At 54.1% G+C, this 14,634-nt stretch overlaps 10 protein-coding genes across 10 annotated transcripts; 5 read left to right on the top strand and 5 right to left on the bottom strand.

Annotated features, from left to right (window-relative positions):
* Window positions 1-55: 55 nt before the first annotated feature.
* Window positions 56-706, top strand: BAUCODRAFT_544901 (uncharacterized protein). The gene is made up of 4 exons (XM_007680073.1): window positions 56-371; window positions 431-444; window positions 499-515; window positions 569-706. Exons 1-4 carry the CDS (start codon window positions 202-204, stop codon window positions 638-640), a joined length of 273 nt encoding a protein of 90 aa, XP_007678263.1. The 5' UTR covers window positions 56-201; the 3' UTR covers window positions 641-706.
* A 229-nt stretch (window positions 707-935) lies between these two features.
* BAUCODRAFT_123982 (uncharacterized protein) lies at window positions 936-2,314 on the top strand (the record flags this gene model as incomplete). Its single annotated transcript, XM_007680072.1, has 2 exons — window positions 936-2,010; window positions 2,064-2,314. 2 exons carry the CDS (start codon window positions 936-938, stop codon window positions 2,312-2,314), a joined length of 1,326 nt encoding a protein of 441 aa, XP_007678262.1.
* Window positions 2,315-2,979: 665 nt separating this feature from the next.
* Window positions 2,980-3,501, bottom strand: BAUCODRAFT_73796 (uncharacterized protein; the record flags this gene model as incomplete). Its single annotated transcript, XM_007680012.1, has 1 exon — window positions 2,980-3,501. One exon carries the CDS (start codon window positions 3,499-3,501, stop codon window positions 2,980-2,982), a length of 522 nt encoding a protein of 173 aa, XP_007678202.1.
* A 276-nt stretch (window positions 3,502-3,777) lies between these two features.
* BAUCODRAFT_73992 (uncharacterized protein) lies at window positions 3,778-5,253 on the top strand (the record flags this gene model as incomplete). Its single annotated transcript, XM_007680026.1, has 5 exons — window positions 3,778-3,810; window positions 3,886-4,063; window positions 4,134-4,338; window positions 4,413-4,496; window positions 4,545-5,253. The coding sequence occupies 5 exons, from the start codon at window positions 3,778-3,780 to the stop codon at window positions 5,251-5,253; spliced, it is 1,209 nt and encodes a 402-aa protein (XP_007678216.1).
* A 40-nt stretch (window positions 5,254-5,293) lies between these two features.
* Window positions 5,294-6,396, bottom strand: BAUCODRAFT_35525 (uncharacterized protein). The gene has a single exon (XM_007679794.1). It carries the CDS (start codon window positions 5,976-5,978, stop codon window positions 5,535-5,537), a length of 444 nt encoding a protein of 147 aa, XP_007677984.1. The 5' UTR covers window positions 5,979-6,396; the 3' UTR covers window positions 5,294-5,534.
* Window positions 6,397-6,951: 555 nt separating this feature from the next.
* Window positions 6,952-7,880, top strand: BAUCODRAFT_578350 (uncharacterized protein; the record flags this gene model as incomplete). Its single annotated transcript, XM_007680071.1, has 2 exons — window positions 6,952-6,978; window positions 7,023-7,880. The coding sequence occupies 2 exons, from the start codon at window positions 6,952-6,954 to the stop codon at window positions 7,509-7,511; spliced, it is 516 nt and encodes a 171-aa protein (XP_007678261.1). The 3' UTR covers window positions 7,512-7,880.
* Window positions 7,881-8,033: 153 nt separating this feature from the next.
* BAUCODRAFT_25549 (uncharacterized protein) lies at window positions 8,034-9,316 on the bottom strand (the record flags this gene model as incomplete). The annotated part of the gene is made up of 2 exons (XM_007679760.1): window positions 8,034-9,183; window positions 9,288-9,316. 2 exons carry the CDS (start codon window positions 9,314-9,316, stop codon window positions 8,034-8,036), a joined length of 1,179 nt encoding a protein of 392 aa, XP_007677950.1.
* A 250-nt stretch (window positions 9,317-9,566) lies between these two features.
* BAUCODRAFT_35523 (uncharacterized protein) lies at window positions 9,567-11,963 on the bottom strand. Its single transcript, XM_007679793.1, has one exon. It carries the CDS (start codon window positions 11,658-11,660, stop codon window positions 9,720-9,722), a length of 1,941 nt encoding a protein of 646 aa, XP_007677983.1. The 5' UTR covers window positions 11,661-11,963; the 3' UTR covers window positions 9,567-9,719.
* A 191-nt stretch (window positions 11,964-12,154) lies between these two features.
* BAUCODRAFT_74139 (glycosyltransferase family 50 protein) lies at window positions 12,155-13,421 on the top strand (the record flags this gene model as incomplete). The annotated part of the gene is made up of 2 exons (XM_007680040.1): window positions 12,155-12,822; window positions 12,869-13,421. The coding sequence occupies 2 exons, from the start codon at window positions 12,155-12,157 to the stop codon at window positions 13,419-13,421; spliced, it is 1,221 nt and encodes a 406-aa protein (XP_007678230.1).
* Window positions 13,422-13,425: 4 nt separating this feature from the next.
* BAUCODRAFT_149500 (uncharacterized protein) lies at window positions 13,426-14,295 on the bottom strand (the record flags this gene model as incomplete). The annotated part of the gene is made up of 1 exon (XM_007680070.1): window positions 13,426-14,295. The coding sequence occupies one exon, from the start codon at window positions 14,293-14,295 to the stop codon at window positions 13,426-13,428; it is 870 nt and encodes a 289-aa protein (XP_007678260.1).
* Between the last annotated feature and the right edge of the window lie 339 nt (window positions 14,296-14,634).

Genomic DNA, 14,634 nt, shown 5'->3' with positions numbered 1-14,634 from the left:
TTGGTAGGCAGGCCTCCAACCCCGTGGGCAGTCCATCGTCAAACAAAGATAGTATTCGGCCTAGTAAAATCCCATCCACGACGATCGAATGTACGCTTGTCACGAAATGTCATCACCACGGAGTCCGAAGTGCGGTTGCTGAAGCATGGCGAATGTCAAATCCCGCACTTTCTCCAACCGAACAATGCGGAACTGGGATTGATGCGTGCTGAGCGTGAGAACAAGCCTGCCGTCTCCCCTGCTTGCATCCTGCCCCGCCTCGCCTCCTCCCTTTCATGCGGTACATGGATAACACACCCTTTCCCCCACACAATGCAACCCCGTGCGCGGAGGGCAACAGCTGGTGCAAGAGTATGTGACCAGTGCATCAGGCAAGTGCACGTAACGTATCATCAACGGCCGAGCTACTAACGGAGGCGTCATGAACCAGACGGAAAACGAAGTGTTCAGCTCTCACGCTTCACTGCAACAAGATCTAATGGCGTTGACGATCTCCAGGTGATCTTGCACGACCGGTATGCTCCCGATGTCGAGACTCGGATCTCCAATGTACCTACTCTCTCAACAGAAGAAAACCCGGACCGTCAGGGCGGAAACGAACTGCCACAGACGCGGACACCGTTCACCTTGTCACAGATAATGCAAGAGACCAACATTCTCCGAACGACCAGCTACCGTCACCACTAAGTGCTGTCGTTAACAACCATGACGAGAGTACGACTACACCGCGGGAATACTTCACTTCGCAGCCAGACCAACGCCAGAATGTGTAAGCCTTTCAAAAAGATCACACTGCATCACTGATGGATGCCGACGTTGGTAGATTTCAGAGCTTCATAACTTGGATCCACCCTTCGATTCCGTTATTCGACCCCACGGATCTCAGTCGCAACCATTGCGGCTCCGGTATTGAAGATCAAGTACTGGAGATTATCATGTCCCTCACCATAGATGTCCTCAAAACTGCAGATCAAGATTCCCTGAAACGATCGAGAGATGGCCTGAATCTAGCACTTGAATGCCCTGTTGATGGTCATACACAGCAGATCACCCTGTCATGGTTCCAAAGGCAGTGCCTTCTGGCATACTATACCTTCCATCAGTACCCCGGACGGCAGTCGTGGAGCAGGGTTGGTGCTCTTACACGAATGGCCTACGCTGCCGGCCTGAACCGCCTGGATCATCCTCGAGGATATTCCACTTTCCAGGTCATGAACGAGACTGATGACATAGACGCATGGCGACGGGTGTGGTGGGTGATCTACTGTATGGATAGCTACACCAACGTCGCGGCCGCCACCCCCTTCCTTGTAGAGTACGATAGTACACGCACGGCACTCCGGCAGTACCCGGCGGCAAACACAAATTTGATTGGAGACAAGCTATTTCTTGCGAATGAGCTATCTCACCTGTGGATGACAGTCGAGGAGATAGCCGGCCGAAAACCACTGGACCACTTTGCTATTCACCTCGTCACAACGTCGCTACTGAAGGAAGCATGCAACATACACCGTCTGGCCCTGATGAACCCTTATGTGGACTTGTCCGCACGAAGGGCAAGTCTGGACGACACAGTCGCCTTAGTGTCACTTGCACTACCTCCAGGCTACAACGACGTCAGGCGCCAGATCCTGCAAGGAGAGTCGATCGAGGACTTTCATATGAGACTTGTGAACTGCATACACCTCGCAATGATTACCGCAGCTGCGCTCTTTTCTGCAACAACTTCGGTGCCGCCATCTGCGTCGACCCCTTCCTGGCAGACCTTACTTGAGTGCAGCCTGACCATCGCCAACATTATTGCTCACTGGGATTCGAATATGCTTGCCGCTACTGATCCGGCCATTTGTTTGATCGTCTTTGCACTACTGACAATGCTCAAGCTTTATGTCCGTTTCCACACAGATGACATCCCCGACATTAAGGCGCGTGCGCAGCAGTGCGAGACTAAACTTAGTCTCTTTCTCAAGCATTTTTCAGCATTTTGGCAATTGCCAATATACTTACTGGGTAAATAAGCTAATCTTCAGACTACCGTGGTATTGCTGACGATCATCCCGCAGGTATACAACGGAAGGTGGGCTTAGTGCTTGAGGGATGCGCGACGTACGAGGACGCAAGAAAGACGCTGCAAGGCCAGGAATGCGACGGCATGATGAATCTCGATGCCATCCGCAAGCTGATTCCGGTGAGGCATACACCCCAGGCAATGGGGACCGACATCGACCTTTCATGGCTGGATGATATCGACTTCTCCGACATGCCCCTTCTTGAAAGCGTTCCAGGAGAGAACATCATCAATCTACATACTTGATCATCCGTAACTGTATGGAGGCTGCATCCGCAGTTGTTACAGCACCCGTTTCCGATGCCTCCAACTCCGATGCCGCCACAAAGTGTGTCAGAACGTAAGGCCATGGTGGCGTGAGCGAAGCTTCTTATGTGCTGCAGCTGAGAAGCGGGATCGGGCTGGCCTAGCCCATATTGGCGCCTGATGGTAGAGAAACGCCATTCTTCGAGTCGATATCTTTCGCCATCAAGGATCCATCATTGCGCTGTTGCTACCGGGTGAGAGGGTATAGCGCAAGTGGAAGAGATAGTACGTGTGATCGAGCGAGCTGCGGTCCTATCAATTACTGCTCAACGTTAAACAGCGTGGCGCGGACCAGCAAAGCCAAATTGCATGATCACAATAGCTACTATATATCCCCGCCCGAGTTGCTGGGGTCAGTAGCAACACTCCACTCCGGCACAATGACAATGGAGATGCATTCTTCAACCGATTTGCTGCGGCTCACCACGTACTTGTCCGCAGAATGCCATGCGTTCGTGCTCGCGCGCACCATTTGCAGAGCTGCATGTCGCGCTCAACGAATCGAAGAGCTTACTGGTGATGAGATCCACTGAAAGCGGGTTCAAGAGCTTTGTGTTGGTTGACAATACGGCGTACTGTTGCGACTTCGCATTGCGTTATGTCCACTATAGTATCTCCAGCTCGATATTGGTCGCAACATTACCTTGCGTAGCACGGCTATATGGACAGACCGTCTTCGTCTTCTCCACGATCTTCTCTACATCTTCCTTCTTCATCCCCCGGACTTTGACTTTCATGTCAACCCGTAAGCCCAGATCCAGCTGCTTCATGTCGCCCACCAGATGCACTGTTGTCTCCACGATGCTATCTTCCTTGTTTTCGGGCATCTTCAGACCCATCCCGAGCGCTGATGCGTTCATGGCACTTTGAAAGCATGCTCCGTAACCCGCGGCGAACAGCTCTTCGGGGTTCGTCTTGCCTCTATCTCCAGCGCCTCCGAGAGCTTTGGACATGGTGAGGTCGACAACGAGATCATCGCCCTCAACATGGCCAGTACGAGCGCCTACCACCTTAGCATGAGCGGCGTAGAGAGAAGGTGCTGTTGCTGTATCGAGGAAGCGTTTCTGCGTAAGGCGGATGGTGCGCGGGGCGGCGCGAGCCAATGGCTGAATCATGCGGAAGGCCATGTCTGTAATGTTGCCAACCTTGTCCTTCTTATTTTTGGGCAGACTGATCCAGAGTACGTTACTTGGGAGGTGTTCGTCGATCTGATCAACTGCTCCGGCATGGTATGGTACAAACTCCTCAGGGGTTACTGCGTTACATGTCGCTGATCCGATGACGCGTGGATAAAGCTTATGGACACGTCCAAGCGTCGAGACACCGTCTGCATAGTCTGCAGAGCCGTCAAGTGTACAAATCTACGGAGGGTATAGGGCTGGATATCGACGAGTGTTACAACCATGGCTCCTCCGCCGCCATTTGCTGTCGAGCAGGTGGGTAGGTTGACCCGTATACCCGTCCCTGATCTCCGAAGCCATGACGAGCTCCAGATGACTGACTTGATATAGTGGATGGACGAGTACGAAACGACCGCCAAGTACAACATAGCCGAGACTTGTTGCGCCAGCATATCCATCAATGAGCTTGTCTCTCTCTCCGAAAACAAGCAGATCCAGCCGAGTGACCTGATCGATCTGTCAGCCGTCCAGAACTATGGCGAGATCAGAGGGTCTCCAGGGCTCCGCAGTAGGTAGAGCGATGTATGGGCTCCTAGTTGCCTGAACTATAGCTGACCGCGTTGCCCAATTATCTTCAGGCAACCTCAGCCGCTTGTACTCCAGCAAGGTAGGCACACCTTTGCCACCGGACAACATCCTGATCACGCCAGGAGCCATTGCCGCAAATTTCTTGGTCTTCTATGCGCTTCTCAAGCCGGGTGACCATGTAATTTGTCACTATCCGACGTATCAGCAGTTGTATTCTGTACCAACCTCGCTAGGCGCCGATGTTGACTTGTGGCGGTAAGCATGGCGATGTGTAAACCGCTCCATAGAAGCCCGAGCACCGACTGACCCTCCTATCCATTCATGTTCAGGTCTGAGCCGGAAGACAAATGGCTGCCGGACTTTGAGCACCTGAAGGCGATGATCAAGGAGAACACGAGGATGATCATACTGAAGTATGCAGTCTCTTCGCCTTGATAAGTAGCTAAGCTAAGACATAGTAGTAACCCTCAGAACCCGACAGGCCAAGTCCTTCCAAGGTCTTTACTGCACAAAATCATCGACCTTGCGGAAAGCAAGGGCATTACCATCCTTTCCGATGAAGTCTACCGGCCTTTGTTCCACGGCATAACACCAATGGACGCCGAGTTCCCACCCTCGATATTGTCACTGGGCTACGCCAACACGATAGCCACAGGCAGTCTCTCCAAAGCCTACTCTCTTGCTGGCGTCCGCGTCGGCTGGATCGCAAGTCGTAATCGATCCATCATTGAGCAGTGCGCTCAGGCACGGGATTACACCACAATATCCGTCTCTCAGATAGATCAGCAGATCGCCTCGTTTGCCTTGTCGCCAGAAACGTTGCACTCTTTACTTGGACGCAACATCCAGCTTGCGAAGGCAAATTTGGAGCTCCTGGAACGGTTCGTTGTCAAACATGATGAGTACTGCTCTTGGGTCAAGCCTGTGGCTGGTACAACGGCTTTCGTAAAGTTTACCCGAGACGGCAAACCAATCGATGCTAGGACTCTCTGCACGACGCTACAAGAGAAGACTAGTGTCATGTTCTTGCCTGGCGATTGCTTCGGCGAGGAATGGAAAGGCTATGTAAGGATTGGGTATGTCAACCGAACAGAAGTCATCAAGGAAGGGTTGGAAGAGGTGAGGAAGTTTATGCGGAAAGAGTACGATGACCTGCCGCTATTTGAGTAGTCGAAGCACACAGCCACAGACGTTGGACTCATTATATCCGCCCTCGTGCACATTGTATCAACAACCTACAACTCCACTGAGCTGTATCGTCGGTTGTACCAGGTCTGTCGGGCTTCCGACTCCGTACCACTCACGCCACTTCCGCTGTCATCTTGACATACATGACTGCTTGCCACCACATGGTCCCTTGATCCGTAGTGTGATTCACAACCTTCGTGCTCCCGGTGCCAAATGCATGCACATTGTTCCAAGGTGGCTCGCCAACACTACAGCACACTTCGTCAGCAACCTTCTATCATCCTTGAAAACCACGCAGTAGCTTGCCAGTCATTCACAAACCACCTCGCAATCTCAAGAGTATCCCCGCCGTAGGCAAAGCTGACAGCATCGTTGTCGCAGTCGTAGTACGTATTCGGGTCAACCAGCGCTCCGCCTGGAGCCACATTACGGGTGCAATCCGTGTCCAAAGCGATGCCGGTGTTCTGGTCGCAAAAGTGGAAGCAGACGTAGCTTTGTTCTGAGCAGTTGGGGGCGGCTTGAAAGATCTGGAGATTGCTGATCGTCCAAGGCATTGTTTCACCGGGACAAGAGGCTTGGGCGACGGCAGCAGTGGTCGTAGTAACGGCTGCACTGGTTGACGCTGGTCCGGTGGTACTTGTGTCTGGTATCGTTGCGGCTGCGGCAAAGGTGAGGCCAGCGGCTGTGGCGAGGAAGCGGAAGGCCATGTTGACTTGTTTCTGTTACTGCGAACAGGACGCCTGGTGAAGCGTACAAGCTAGAGATGCCTTTTGCAAGGCCTCCGTGCAGTGCTGTTGGTCGCAGCGTTCCGTTGCCGCCAAGAATACTCTCGGAATGCGGGCAGTCAGGAGCAACGGTGTAAGAGCAAGAAGCGGAAGGAGGAAGCACGTATGAGGAGGCTAGAGAAGGATACCCATGGTTGATCTATCTCTGTCGCTTGATAAAGGTAATAAGGCTTTTAGGCCGCTCGCTGCTGTTGCACCGTCTGTTATCGCTGGCGACACACCTGCGTTACTATTGGTGATTAGCAACGCATCAATCATGAGCGGTAACCATAGACTTGCACCGTCAACGATGAGCAGGCTGGCGGGCTCCGATAGTGCACCATCGATTCGTGCAGATGGCATCCGAGACATGCGAACTTCCGGGACTTGCGCGTGGCGTTTCTGCTGTGTCGCATTGTGCTCGGGAAGGAATCCAAGATTTGGATTGCATATAATAGAATCGTGACGCTATACTTGTGCAGTTGCAGGTGTAACTGTTTGACCGGAAGTAGTAATCTTTAACATCATATGAAACTATGTTCGAGCAGTCAGTATGATCCACGATACTTATTTCTGCAGTTGCTGTCATACTTTGATGTGTAAGGCTCTTGTGCAGTTGATTTTCTCCATCCTTCGTCCGGTCAGCGGTTTTTCATAAGCTCAAGTAGTTTTAGAAACCAAAGTAGCGTTTGTAGACTCACGTAGCTTTTGTAAATTCAAGTAGCTTTCAGACTCAACTAGCTTTTAGAAACCCAAGTGTATAAGACGAGCAGTTTCCCTCGCTCTCTACCTCTGTTGTGCGACCAGAACACTCTTTCTATATGGTTCGACTCCCGTAGAATACTACAGCACAGTGATATGACCATCTTCTAACATCTATCCTGCACGACCACCCCCTCGACGACTGAGATTGATCATGGCACCCGCCTCAAACTCGGCTCAAGTAAGCGTCAAAGCCATCGCCAGCTAAACCTCTGATGCACCAAGCATCAAGCAACCTTCCTCAGTGCAAAATACTGTCGCCGCTCTCGACGAGCTGGTCCCGGCCAAGGCCCGCGTCTTCGTGGCCGGTTGCAGCTAGCACAGTCGACATACGAGGCGTTGGTCTCTCTGGCCCAGACTATCGATGCCGAGGTCCTCCGTCGCGGCTTAAAGCAGATGGCCGCCGTGGGTATGTCTGACGCCCAAAAGGCCATATGGCTTTGGAACTGCCACGCGCAGACGAAGCGTGGACGACAGACGCCGGTCCAAGTCTTGCTGCAGCCTAAGCTGCGCAGCGTTCGCGCTGGTCTGGAAAAGCTTACGGATGCTGAGCTCGAGGCGCGCATTGGGACTGTTGTTAGCCATGCGAGAACTATGCAAGCTCGTTCTCAGACGAGCACGCTGCGGCGTATATATGTGTGGTACGTTCTGCTTCTGGGGAAGACTGTCAAGTGGAAAAGAACCCTCAGCAGGGACGGGTGTCATGTTGTTTGACAGCTGGTGGTCGGAAGGTGAGCCGCTTTGTTCGTCCTAATCGAAGCGGTGAGGGTCATGGCGAGTTTGCTGGCAGATTTCCAAGTGCTGCATGAGGCTATACACTGGCCCGATAGGGAAGCTGTAGCAAAGACTTTCAACGCGATCGAGCAGGCTCGCTTGCCAACGGTGTTGCGGCGCTATCCTGGCGTCCACGCCTAAAGTGCCGATGCGCATGCTTGATCGATGGCACTGAGGGAGTTTAGGACGGGGAAGTTGCAGCTTACCGGACTGTGCGTAGGCGTAGGTCGACCCGCATGGACAGCGAGCCGCGCTGCTGGTTGAGCGTGGCAGTCCATCGTGCCGTCCGACTAAAGACTTGCCGAGTCGGACGGGGCGAGGTTAGCTCCGCGAAATAACGACGTTGACAACGGAGTAGCTGAACGATGCTTGGGAGGCGCTCGCTAGTTGAGCTGCAATACTGCAACAGACTGTCAATATGCTCTGATCGCTCAGTATGCTTACACAGGGTATAATACAACATCAATCATCCTCGTACATCTCATCTATCTCACCCTCAATATCGCCGTTGATACTTCTCCACACTCTCTCCCAAAGACCCTTCTTGTGCAGCATAGCCAGCACAAGCACGATCGGGAGTTGCCAGACACTGGCCCAGAACAGCGCTCGTGCCGAGCCCTTCTCGGCGTTGTGCCACCAAAAGCGAAAGGCTTCTCTTGCCATCCAGCCATTGATGACGCTGCTAGTAACCACAAACCCCTGGTCTGTGACGTTGTAATAGCTCAGTCCCGCACATATCGGGAACATGACCAGGCTGTATCGCAGCGAAACACGTGCAGCCATCGGTATGTTGGTAGACGTCAACATCTTGTACCCAGCATTTGCGTACTCATGCCTAACGGCGTGAGACAGCGCGAAGAAGTGCGGGAATTGCCAGGCGAAGAGAAGAGCTGCTATCAGCCAGCCTCCCACTGCCTGCTCGGTGAAGAGAAGTTCTTGCGCTTCTGTCCATATTGATGCAGGATCGCTCAGTGAAGCATTGGTTGTGCTGTACTGGCTCGCAGCCGCACACCAGCCCATAAGTGGTGGGATTGCGCCAACAACCGCCCCGACCCAGGTATTGACTGGATGCACGCGTTTCAGTGGCGTATAAGCAAAGGCGTAGAGCGCGATATTGCTCGCGCCTAAGATTGCAGTCGTCGGGTTGACACCTTCCCACAGCAGCGCCGTACCTAGTACACCCGTTGCAATGGCGAACAGCAGCGCTGATCGCTTGCTGACCAGCCCTCGTACGAGCGGTCTATTACGTGTCCGGCTCATCTTGGCATCGTAGGCCGGCTCGAAGAGCATATTGAGCGTGTTGGCGGAAGCAATGGCGAGGAACGTCCCGCTGGTCAGATACAGCAGCGTCAGCGTGCTCAAAGATGGCGCATCGGTAGCTGCGTGGGTGAGGAGGGCGGGCACGGGGTATATCGAGTAGGTCGCAGTCGTAGTAAGCACAATCAAAAAGGCCAGCCGTGGCTTGCTGAGGGCGAGATAAGTCGAGATAGCGCGCCGTAGGGACTTCGCCGGCGCGGCCGCCGCGCTCCGTGAAAGTGTAGATGAGGCATCAGGAGGCAATGGTGCGTCTATGGTCTCTTCTGCGACAGCGGCTGCCTTTAACCGCTTCCGTCTTCGATGTGGTGGTTCTTCCGCAGCCGGTAGCACGAGGTCGTCCGGACCCGCCTCATTGCTTCTCGTAGCGCTCGACCGTCCTCCCACCCCCTTAACACCTACTCCACTCGTCTCTGCCTGCTTAAAGCCATTGGCCCAGAAGAAGCTCTTATTGACGCTTTCTCCTTTCGTAACGGCTATCTGCTGCCTCCGGAAAGCGACGTGAAACTGTTGCCGGCCATCTCGCGCCGCTGTCCGAGCGAGCCTCCTAGCACAGCGCAGACAGATAGAATCGCTGAACGAGATGCGGAAAGCAGCCAAAGCTGGCCGGCGAAGTGACATGCAGCGCGAATCTTATGCACGCATTTGTTGGTAGTAAATGTCGTGAGCAAAAGGACGGACTATTGCCGCAACGAAGGTTCACGGCATGAGCACGGACCACTTGTCGACCACAATGCTCGGAATGATTAGTACTACTTGCTTAACAACTTAACAAGCGGCTGGTTGAACTATGACTATGTGGTCGGGTACAACAAGATGGAGATGAGCACTCCGTCATCCTCTCGCCAATTGCTCCCTCGCTTCAGCCAAATCTGCCTCGCTCGGCATGTTGACAATCATCAGATATAGCACATCTTCCCTCATCATCCGCTTGACGGGTCCAAGTGGTCCGCCTCGTGTGACTACTCTACCGCGCATACCTCCTCTACCGTCCCACAAGCCGCCACCAGCCGTAGCTGCCGCACCTCGAGCATTGATTTGTCCTCTCCAGCGCGACGCACCGCCTCTGGACGTAGAGGCGCCTGCCATAGCACCGACGATGCCGTGAATAAGGCCTCCATGTCCGCGGCGACTGGCGCGCATTCCACCTAGACGGCCTCCACCACCAAAACGGCCCCTGCCAGCGAAACGGCCCCTACCAGCGAAAGGACCTCCGCCAGTGAAACGCCCGGCCGCAGGAGGACCTCTTCCGGCAAACGGTCCTTCACCACCAAGGCGGCCGCCGCGAACGCCGTGCCGGCCATACCCTGCACCACCTTGCTCGTCTCCGCCGAACAATCCCCAGCGCTGCATCCTCTCTCGCCTTCGCATGGTTCTGGGAGCAATTGCACCACCACTGACCATCGTTGCAAGCCCGCCCTGCCACATAGGATGGTCGGGCTCAGCCACACCGCTTGCGAAAGTCTGCCGGTCTTCGGGCACTTTCAAAGTCGAGCTAGGATCGTCTTGTGCATACATGGCCTGCGCACGTCGATCAAGATAATCCGCCAAGAGTGCCTGAGCATCTTTTGCTTTGTCCTTCAATGTCTCCTGCGCGCCGAAGCGAGCGACGGCGTTGTCAATGTCTGGAAAGATAAGCGGCGCGGCTTGTGGGAGCTCAGCCGCTCCATGTGTCGTCTCAGAAGCAAGACGCATGTCATTCATCTTGTCCATCATGCCGCGTGAGTTGCCGGCACCTTCGTCCTTCAGCGACCGATTGTACTTCGCCACGACCTGGTCAGAGCTCAAGTCGGCTGTGCCAGCTTGCATACCGAACCGGCCACCGATGTTTTCGGCAATATCCCCAATGATACTCGACTGAGCCATGTCTGCGTCAGACTTGTACTGTACAATGAGCGCGTAAAGGCCATGAGGTTTGAACAGTGAATCATTGATGCTGTCAAGGAACGCGTTGGTCCTACTACGCCCTTGGACCGCTGAACCGAAGCGGGCCCCTTCACGCACGATGACCGCAGCCGCGATAGCTGCGGGACTGGGTATAGCGTGCAGAGCGAGCGCTGTAACACGAACGATGTCGAAGACTGGCGACGCTTTCGCCGACTTCTGGAAGTTGTCTAGAAAGTTGAGGAATGTGGCCTGGTCGAGGCCACAGTCTTCGAGTACCGGAGCATAAGCACGCACGAAGCCTCGTTCCTTATTTCTTGGCCGTCGTTGTGGGATAATGACCGGCAGCGGGAGCGGCTGATACGCCCTGTGCGTCGCAGGACCTGCTCTGTTGACCGAGATGACTTCGCGAACGTGGTCTGCAACGTTGTCCTGATGCATCCCTCTTGCCTGGTAGGACGGTGGGTTGTGCGAGCCATGATGAGGACCCTGGAGCGCTTCATCGAGATCCCAGTCTTCTTCGTCGTCTTCGATGGAGAGGTCGTCAGCATCGAAGAACTCGTCTTCGTCATCGTCCTCGTCGTCGTGGTACTCAGCAGGAGTAGCCTTGCTGTCATGTGTTGTAGGCGCGCCCAGATCCAGCGAGCGCTCTGTTGGGTCTCCCCGCGCTGCTGAGTACGTTGGCGGAGGATCCGGGTCAGCGGCTATGCCTTCATGGCGGGCGTTAGATGGTCCGGCTATTGATGGGTCCTCGTGCTGCTGGGCATCTTCATGCGCAGAGGGCTGCTGCTTCTGTTGTTTTCGGTGTTCGCTGTACTCCGAAGCGGCTCCGACGCTGGTGCCAATGAGGTTCATGAACCCGCCGATGGGTCCACGTCTGGTATTGGACATTATGGAAGGATTAATGGCTGGCTTTGAGGCGCTGGGATAGAGTCCTGGATTGACACGTTTGAGCTGGTGGATAAGTTTCCCTTGTATCGCAGTGCCCTCAAAGGTAGGGTGTAACGGCTACGAAAGAGTTGTGCAAAGCCTTGAAGGAGTGCGTAGAAGAATGGAGCTGAGAGCGCAGGACGAGGGTGCAATGAAATGCATTACTTATACCTTACCTACAGGCAGCTTCACCAAGCAGCTATACGTACCTTGTCGCGTAGATCGATGGCTGTCCACAGTGCTTGATGCTCGCTGATGCCCGTTCGTCGCAGGAGTGAGATGGCGCAGCAGGTCTGAACTCTTTCGCTCAGGACTCTCTAGCCAATTAGGTCGAAGCGGAAGGAGCGGGCGGGATGCTCCTTCCTCCTCAAAGCAGTAGCAGATGCGACTGCTTCATGCTTGCCTTCTTTCGGAAGCTAGAATTCAACTCTGCTTGATCAACACTCACGCAAACTATGCGGCCAGCTATCGCGTTCACGGCCGCAATACTGCTGCGCCTTGGCCTTATCCACTTCGGATACACCGATATAGACTACCTTGTCTTCACAGATGCGGCACGCTTCGTTTCAAAGGGCCGCTCGCCATACGATCGCGCAACGTACCGCTACACGCCTCTGCTTGCGTGGATACTGTGGCCTACAACATCCCACGGCATCTGGTTCGAGTATGGCAAAGCTCTCTTCGCTGCTGCTGACGTTGTTACTGGATGGCTCATGGTACAGATACTACGAAGGCGAATGGCACTTGGACGGAGCACAGACTACGCTTGCATTTGGCTGCTGAATCCAATCGTCGCCAGTATCTCAGCCAGAGGTAGCTCGGAGGGACTCGTCGCTCTGCTCGTTGTTTCCTTGCTTTGGGCGACGCTGGAGAAACGACCCATCTTGGCCGGTCTTCTGCTGGGACTGGCTGTTCACTTCAAGATTTATCCCTTTATCTACGGCTCAAGTATTTTGCTGTGGCTTGAGAGAGATACCACTTCTGCCGCATTGGATCCCAGCTCGTCTTTGGGCGCACGGTTGTATCGGCGTGCTACCAGTGCGGTCTGGCAACCTGCGCGAGTAAAGCTTGTAGTTGCGAGTGCAATATCCTTCCTGCTACTAAACAGCATAATGCTCTACCAGTAAGTGGACGCTCTCTATCTCTCGTACAGTCATTAACATTCGTAGCTATGGCATGCCCTTCGTTGATCATACTTTCTTACACCACATAACCCGCATTGACCATCGTCACAACTTCTCGGTCTACAACACCATCCTCCACATGAGCTCGGCTTATCCCGCATCAGGCTTCATCATGCAGATCGAGTCGATAGCCTTCATCCCGCAGCTTTTGCTGTCCGTCGTGCTTGTACCATTTGCATCGGCTAGGAGAAATCTTGCCGGGTCAATGCTTGCGCAGACGTTCGCGTTTGTGACCTTTAACAAGGTCTGCACCAGCCAGTACTTTCTTTGGTACATGGTCTTCTTGCCGCTATATCTGCCCGATACAACGCTCCTTTGGGGTCGGCGAGGCTTGGTTATGATCGCACTTTGGGTGCTAGGGCAAGCGGTGTGGCTGCAGCAAGGCTACGAGCTGGAGTTTCTAGGACGCTCCACTTTCGTGCCAGGGTTATGGCTGGGGAGCATAGCGTTCTTTCTGATCAACTGCTGGATTCTGCGGATTATCGTTGAAGATGTTGGCTTTTGCGGCATCGGAACCACATCGAAGAAGCAAAATTGATCGTTCATCCGATGGCCTTTACGCAACCCATGGCGGCACCAGCGGCAATACCACCCATCACCAGCATCTGTATGCCATTGTTAAAGCATACCCAGCGGTCAACTTCTCCAATTAGCGAGGTCTTTGTCCAGCCAAAGACGAACAGCGCAATGGCCATGACGATAACGCTTCCGACAAATGCTTGCTGGATGCTCGAGAGGAAAAGGTATGGCAGCAGCGCCACAAGGCCGCCAACCACGTAGCCTAAGGCGATGGTGATGCCGGAGATGTATGCTTTGGAGGGAGCAAAGTCCGCCTCGGCAAGCTGGTGATGGAACCGCATCAAGAAGTCGACCATCTCGTTAGGCGAGACCAGCAGACTGGTGACCATCGAGGACAACGCATCCTCGGAGAAGTCATACTTGTCGAACGTTCCGCGGACGAGGCTGGCTGCGGTATGGTGATCGTTCGCTACTATCGCCTTTGTCTCAGAAAGCGCAGCTTGATACGCCTCCGCTTCACTCTTTGCGCCTAGGTAGCCTCCCAAACCCATCGAAATGCCACCAGCGATGAGCTCTGCGAGACCTCCGTAGATGACCACGTTAGTGTCTCCGAGAGCTGAGAGACCAGCTGTGAGTGCGAAAGGCACGGTTAGGCCGTCGCTGAGACCGATCGTAGCATCGCTAATTATGCGTGGGTTGATACGAGAGTGTAGCAGATGGCTGTTGCTGCTCGCCAACTTTTCATTGATCACGAACGAATCGCTCATGGCAATGCCGGAGTCCGTTGAGGTGCCTCGTTCGACATCGCTAGCCGGCGTACCAGGTCGGACCGGTGTATACTTTCCACTCTGCTGCTGAGGAAACATCATAGATCTCAGGAAGAGTACCGCCATCTTGCAACGACTGAACTGTAAAGCAACGAGACACGGTTTACAGAGGGAGGTAAAGAGAGAGGGTACGCTACCGTGAAGTCATTCTTAAGAGCGGCGAACCAGCAACTAATGCTTGACCTCGAACAAGCAACTGATCTCCGTTGAACCTGCAGTAGCCTGCAAGCTGCTCTGACACGTGCATAGAAGGAAGGCATGCATGGATTCCTTTTGGTTGGAAATGACGGTTGAGGCGGCAGACTCGCAGGCGAAGACTTTGCGCCCCGCGCCCGCAGCCGTGCAACAGACCGAAAACCAGCCGTACGCTGAGAACATCCCGTCAACCCCAGGGTGCCAGAACTG

This window comes from Baudoinia panamericana, assembly GCF_000338955.1.
Source record: "Baudoinia panamericana UAMH 10762 unplaced genomic scaffold BAUCOscaffold_9, whole genome shotgun sequence".
In the NCBI taxonomy this organism is placed as follows: Eukaryota; Fungi; Ascomycota; class Dothideomycetes; order Mycosphaerellales; family Teratosphaeriaceae; genus Baudoinia; species Baudoinia panamericana.
Note: the sequence above shows the minus strand (reverse complement) of the source record. Positions and strands in the feature narration are given on the sequence as shown.

Coding starts and splice junctions, on each gene's coding strand:
- BAUCODRAFT_544901 (XM_007680073.1), top strand. CDS start 202: ATGCGTGCTGAGCGTGAGAACAAGCCTGCCGTCTCCCCTGCTTGCATC.
- BAUCODRAFT_35525 (XM_007679794.1), bottom strand. CDS start 5,978: ATGGCCTTCCGCTTCCTCGCCACAGCCGCTGGCCTCACCTTTGCCGCA.
- BAUCODRAFT_35523 (XM_007679793.1), bottom strand. CDS start 11,660: ATGTCCAATACCAGACGTGGACCCATCGGCGGGTTCATGAACCTCATT.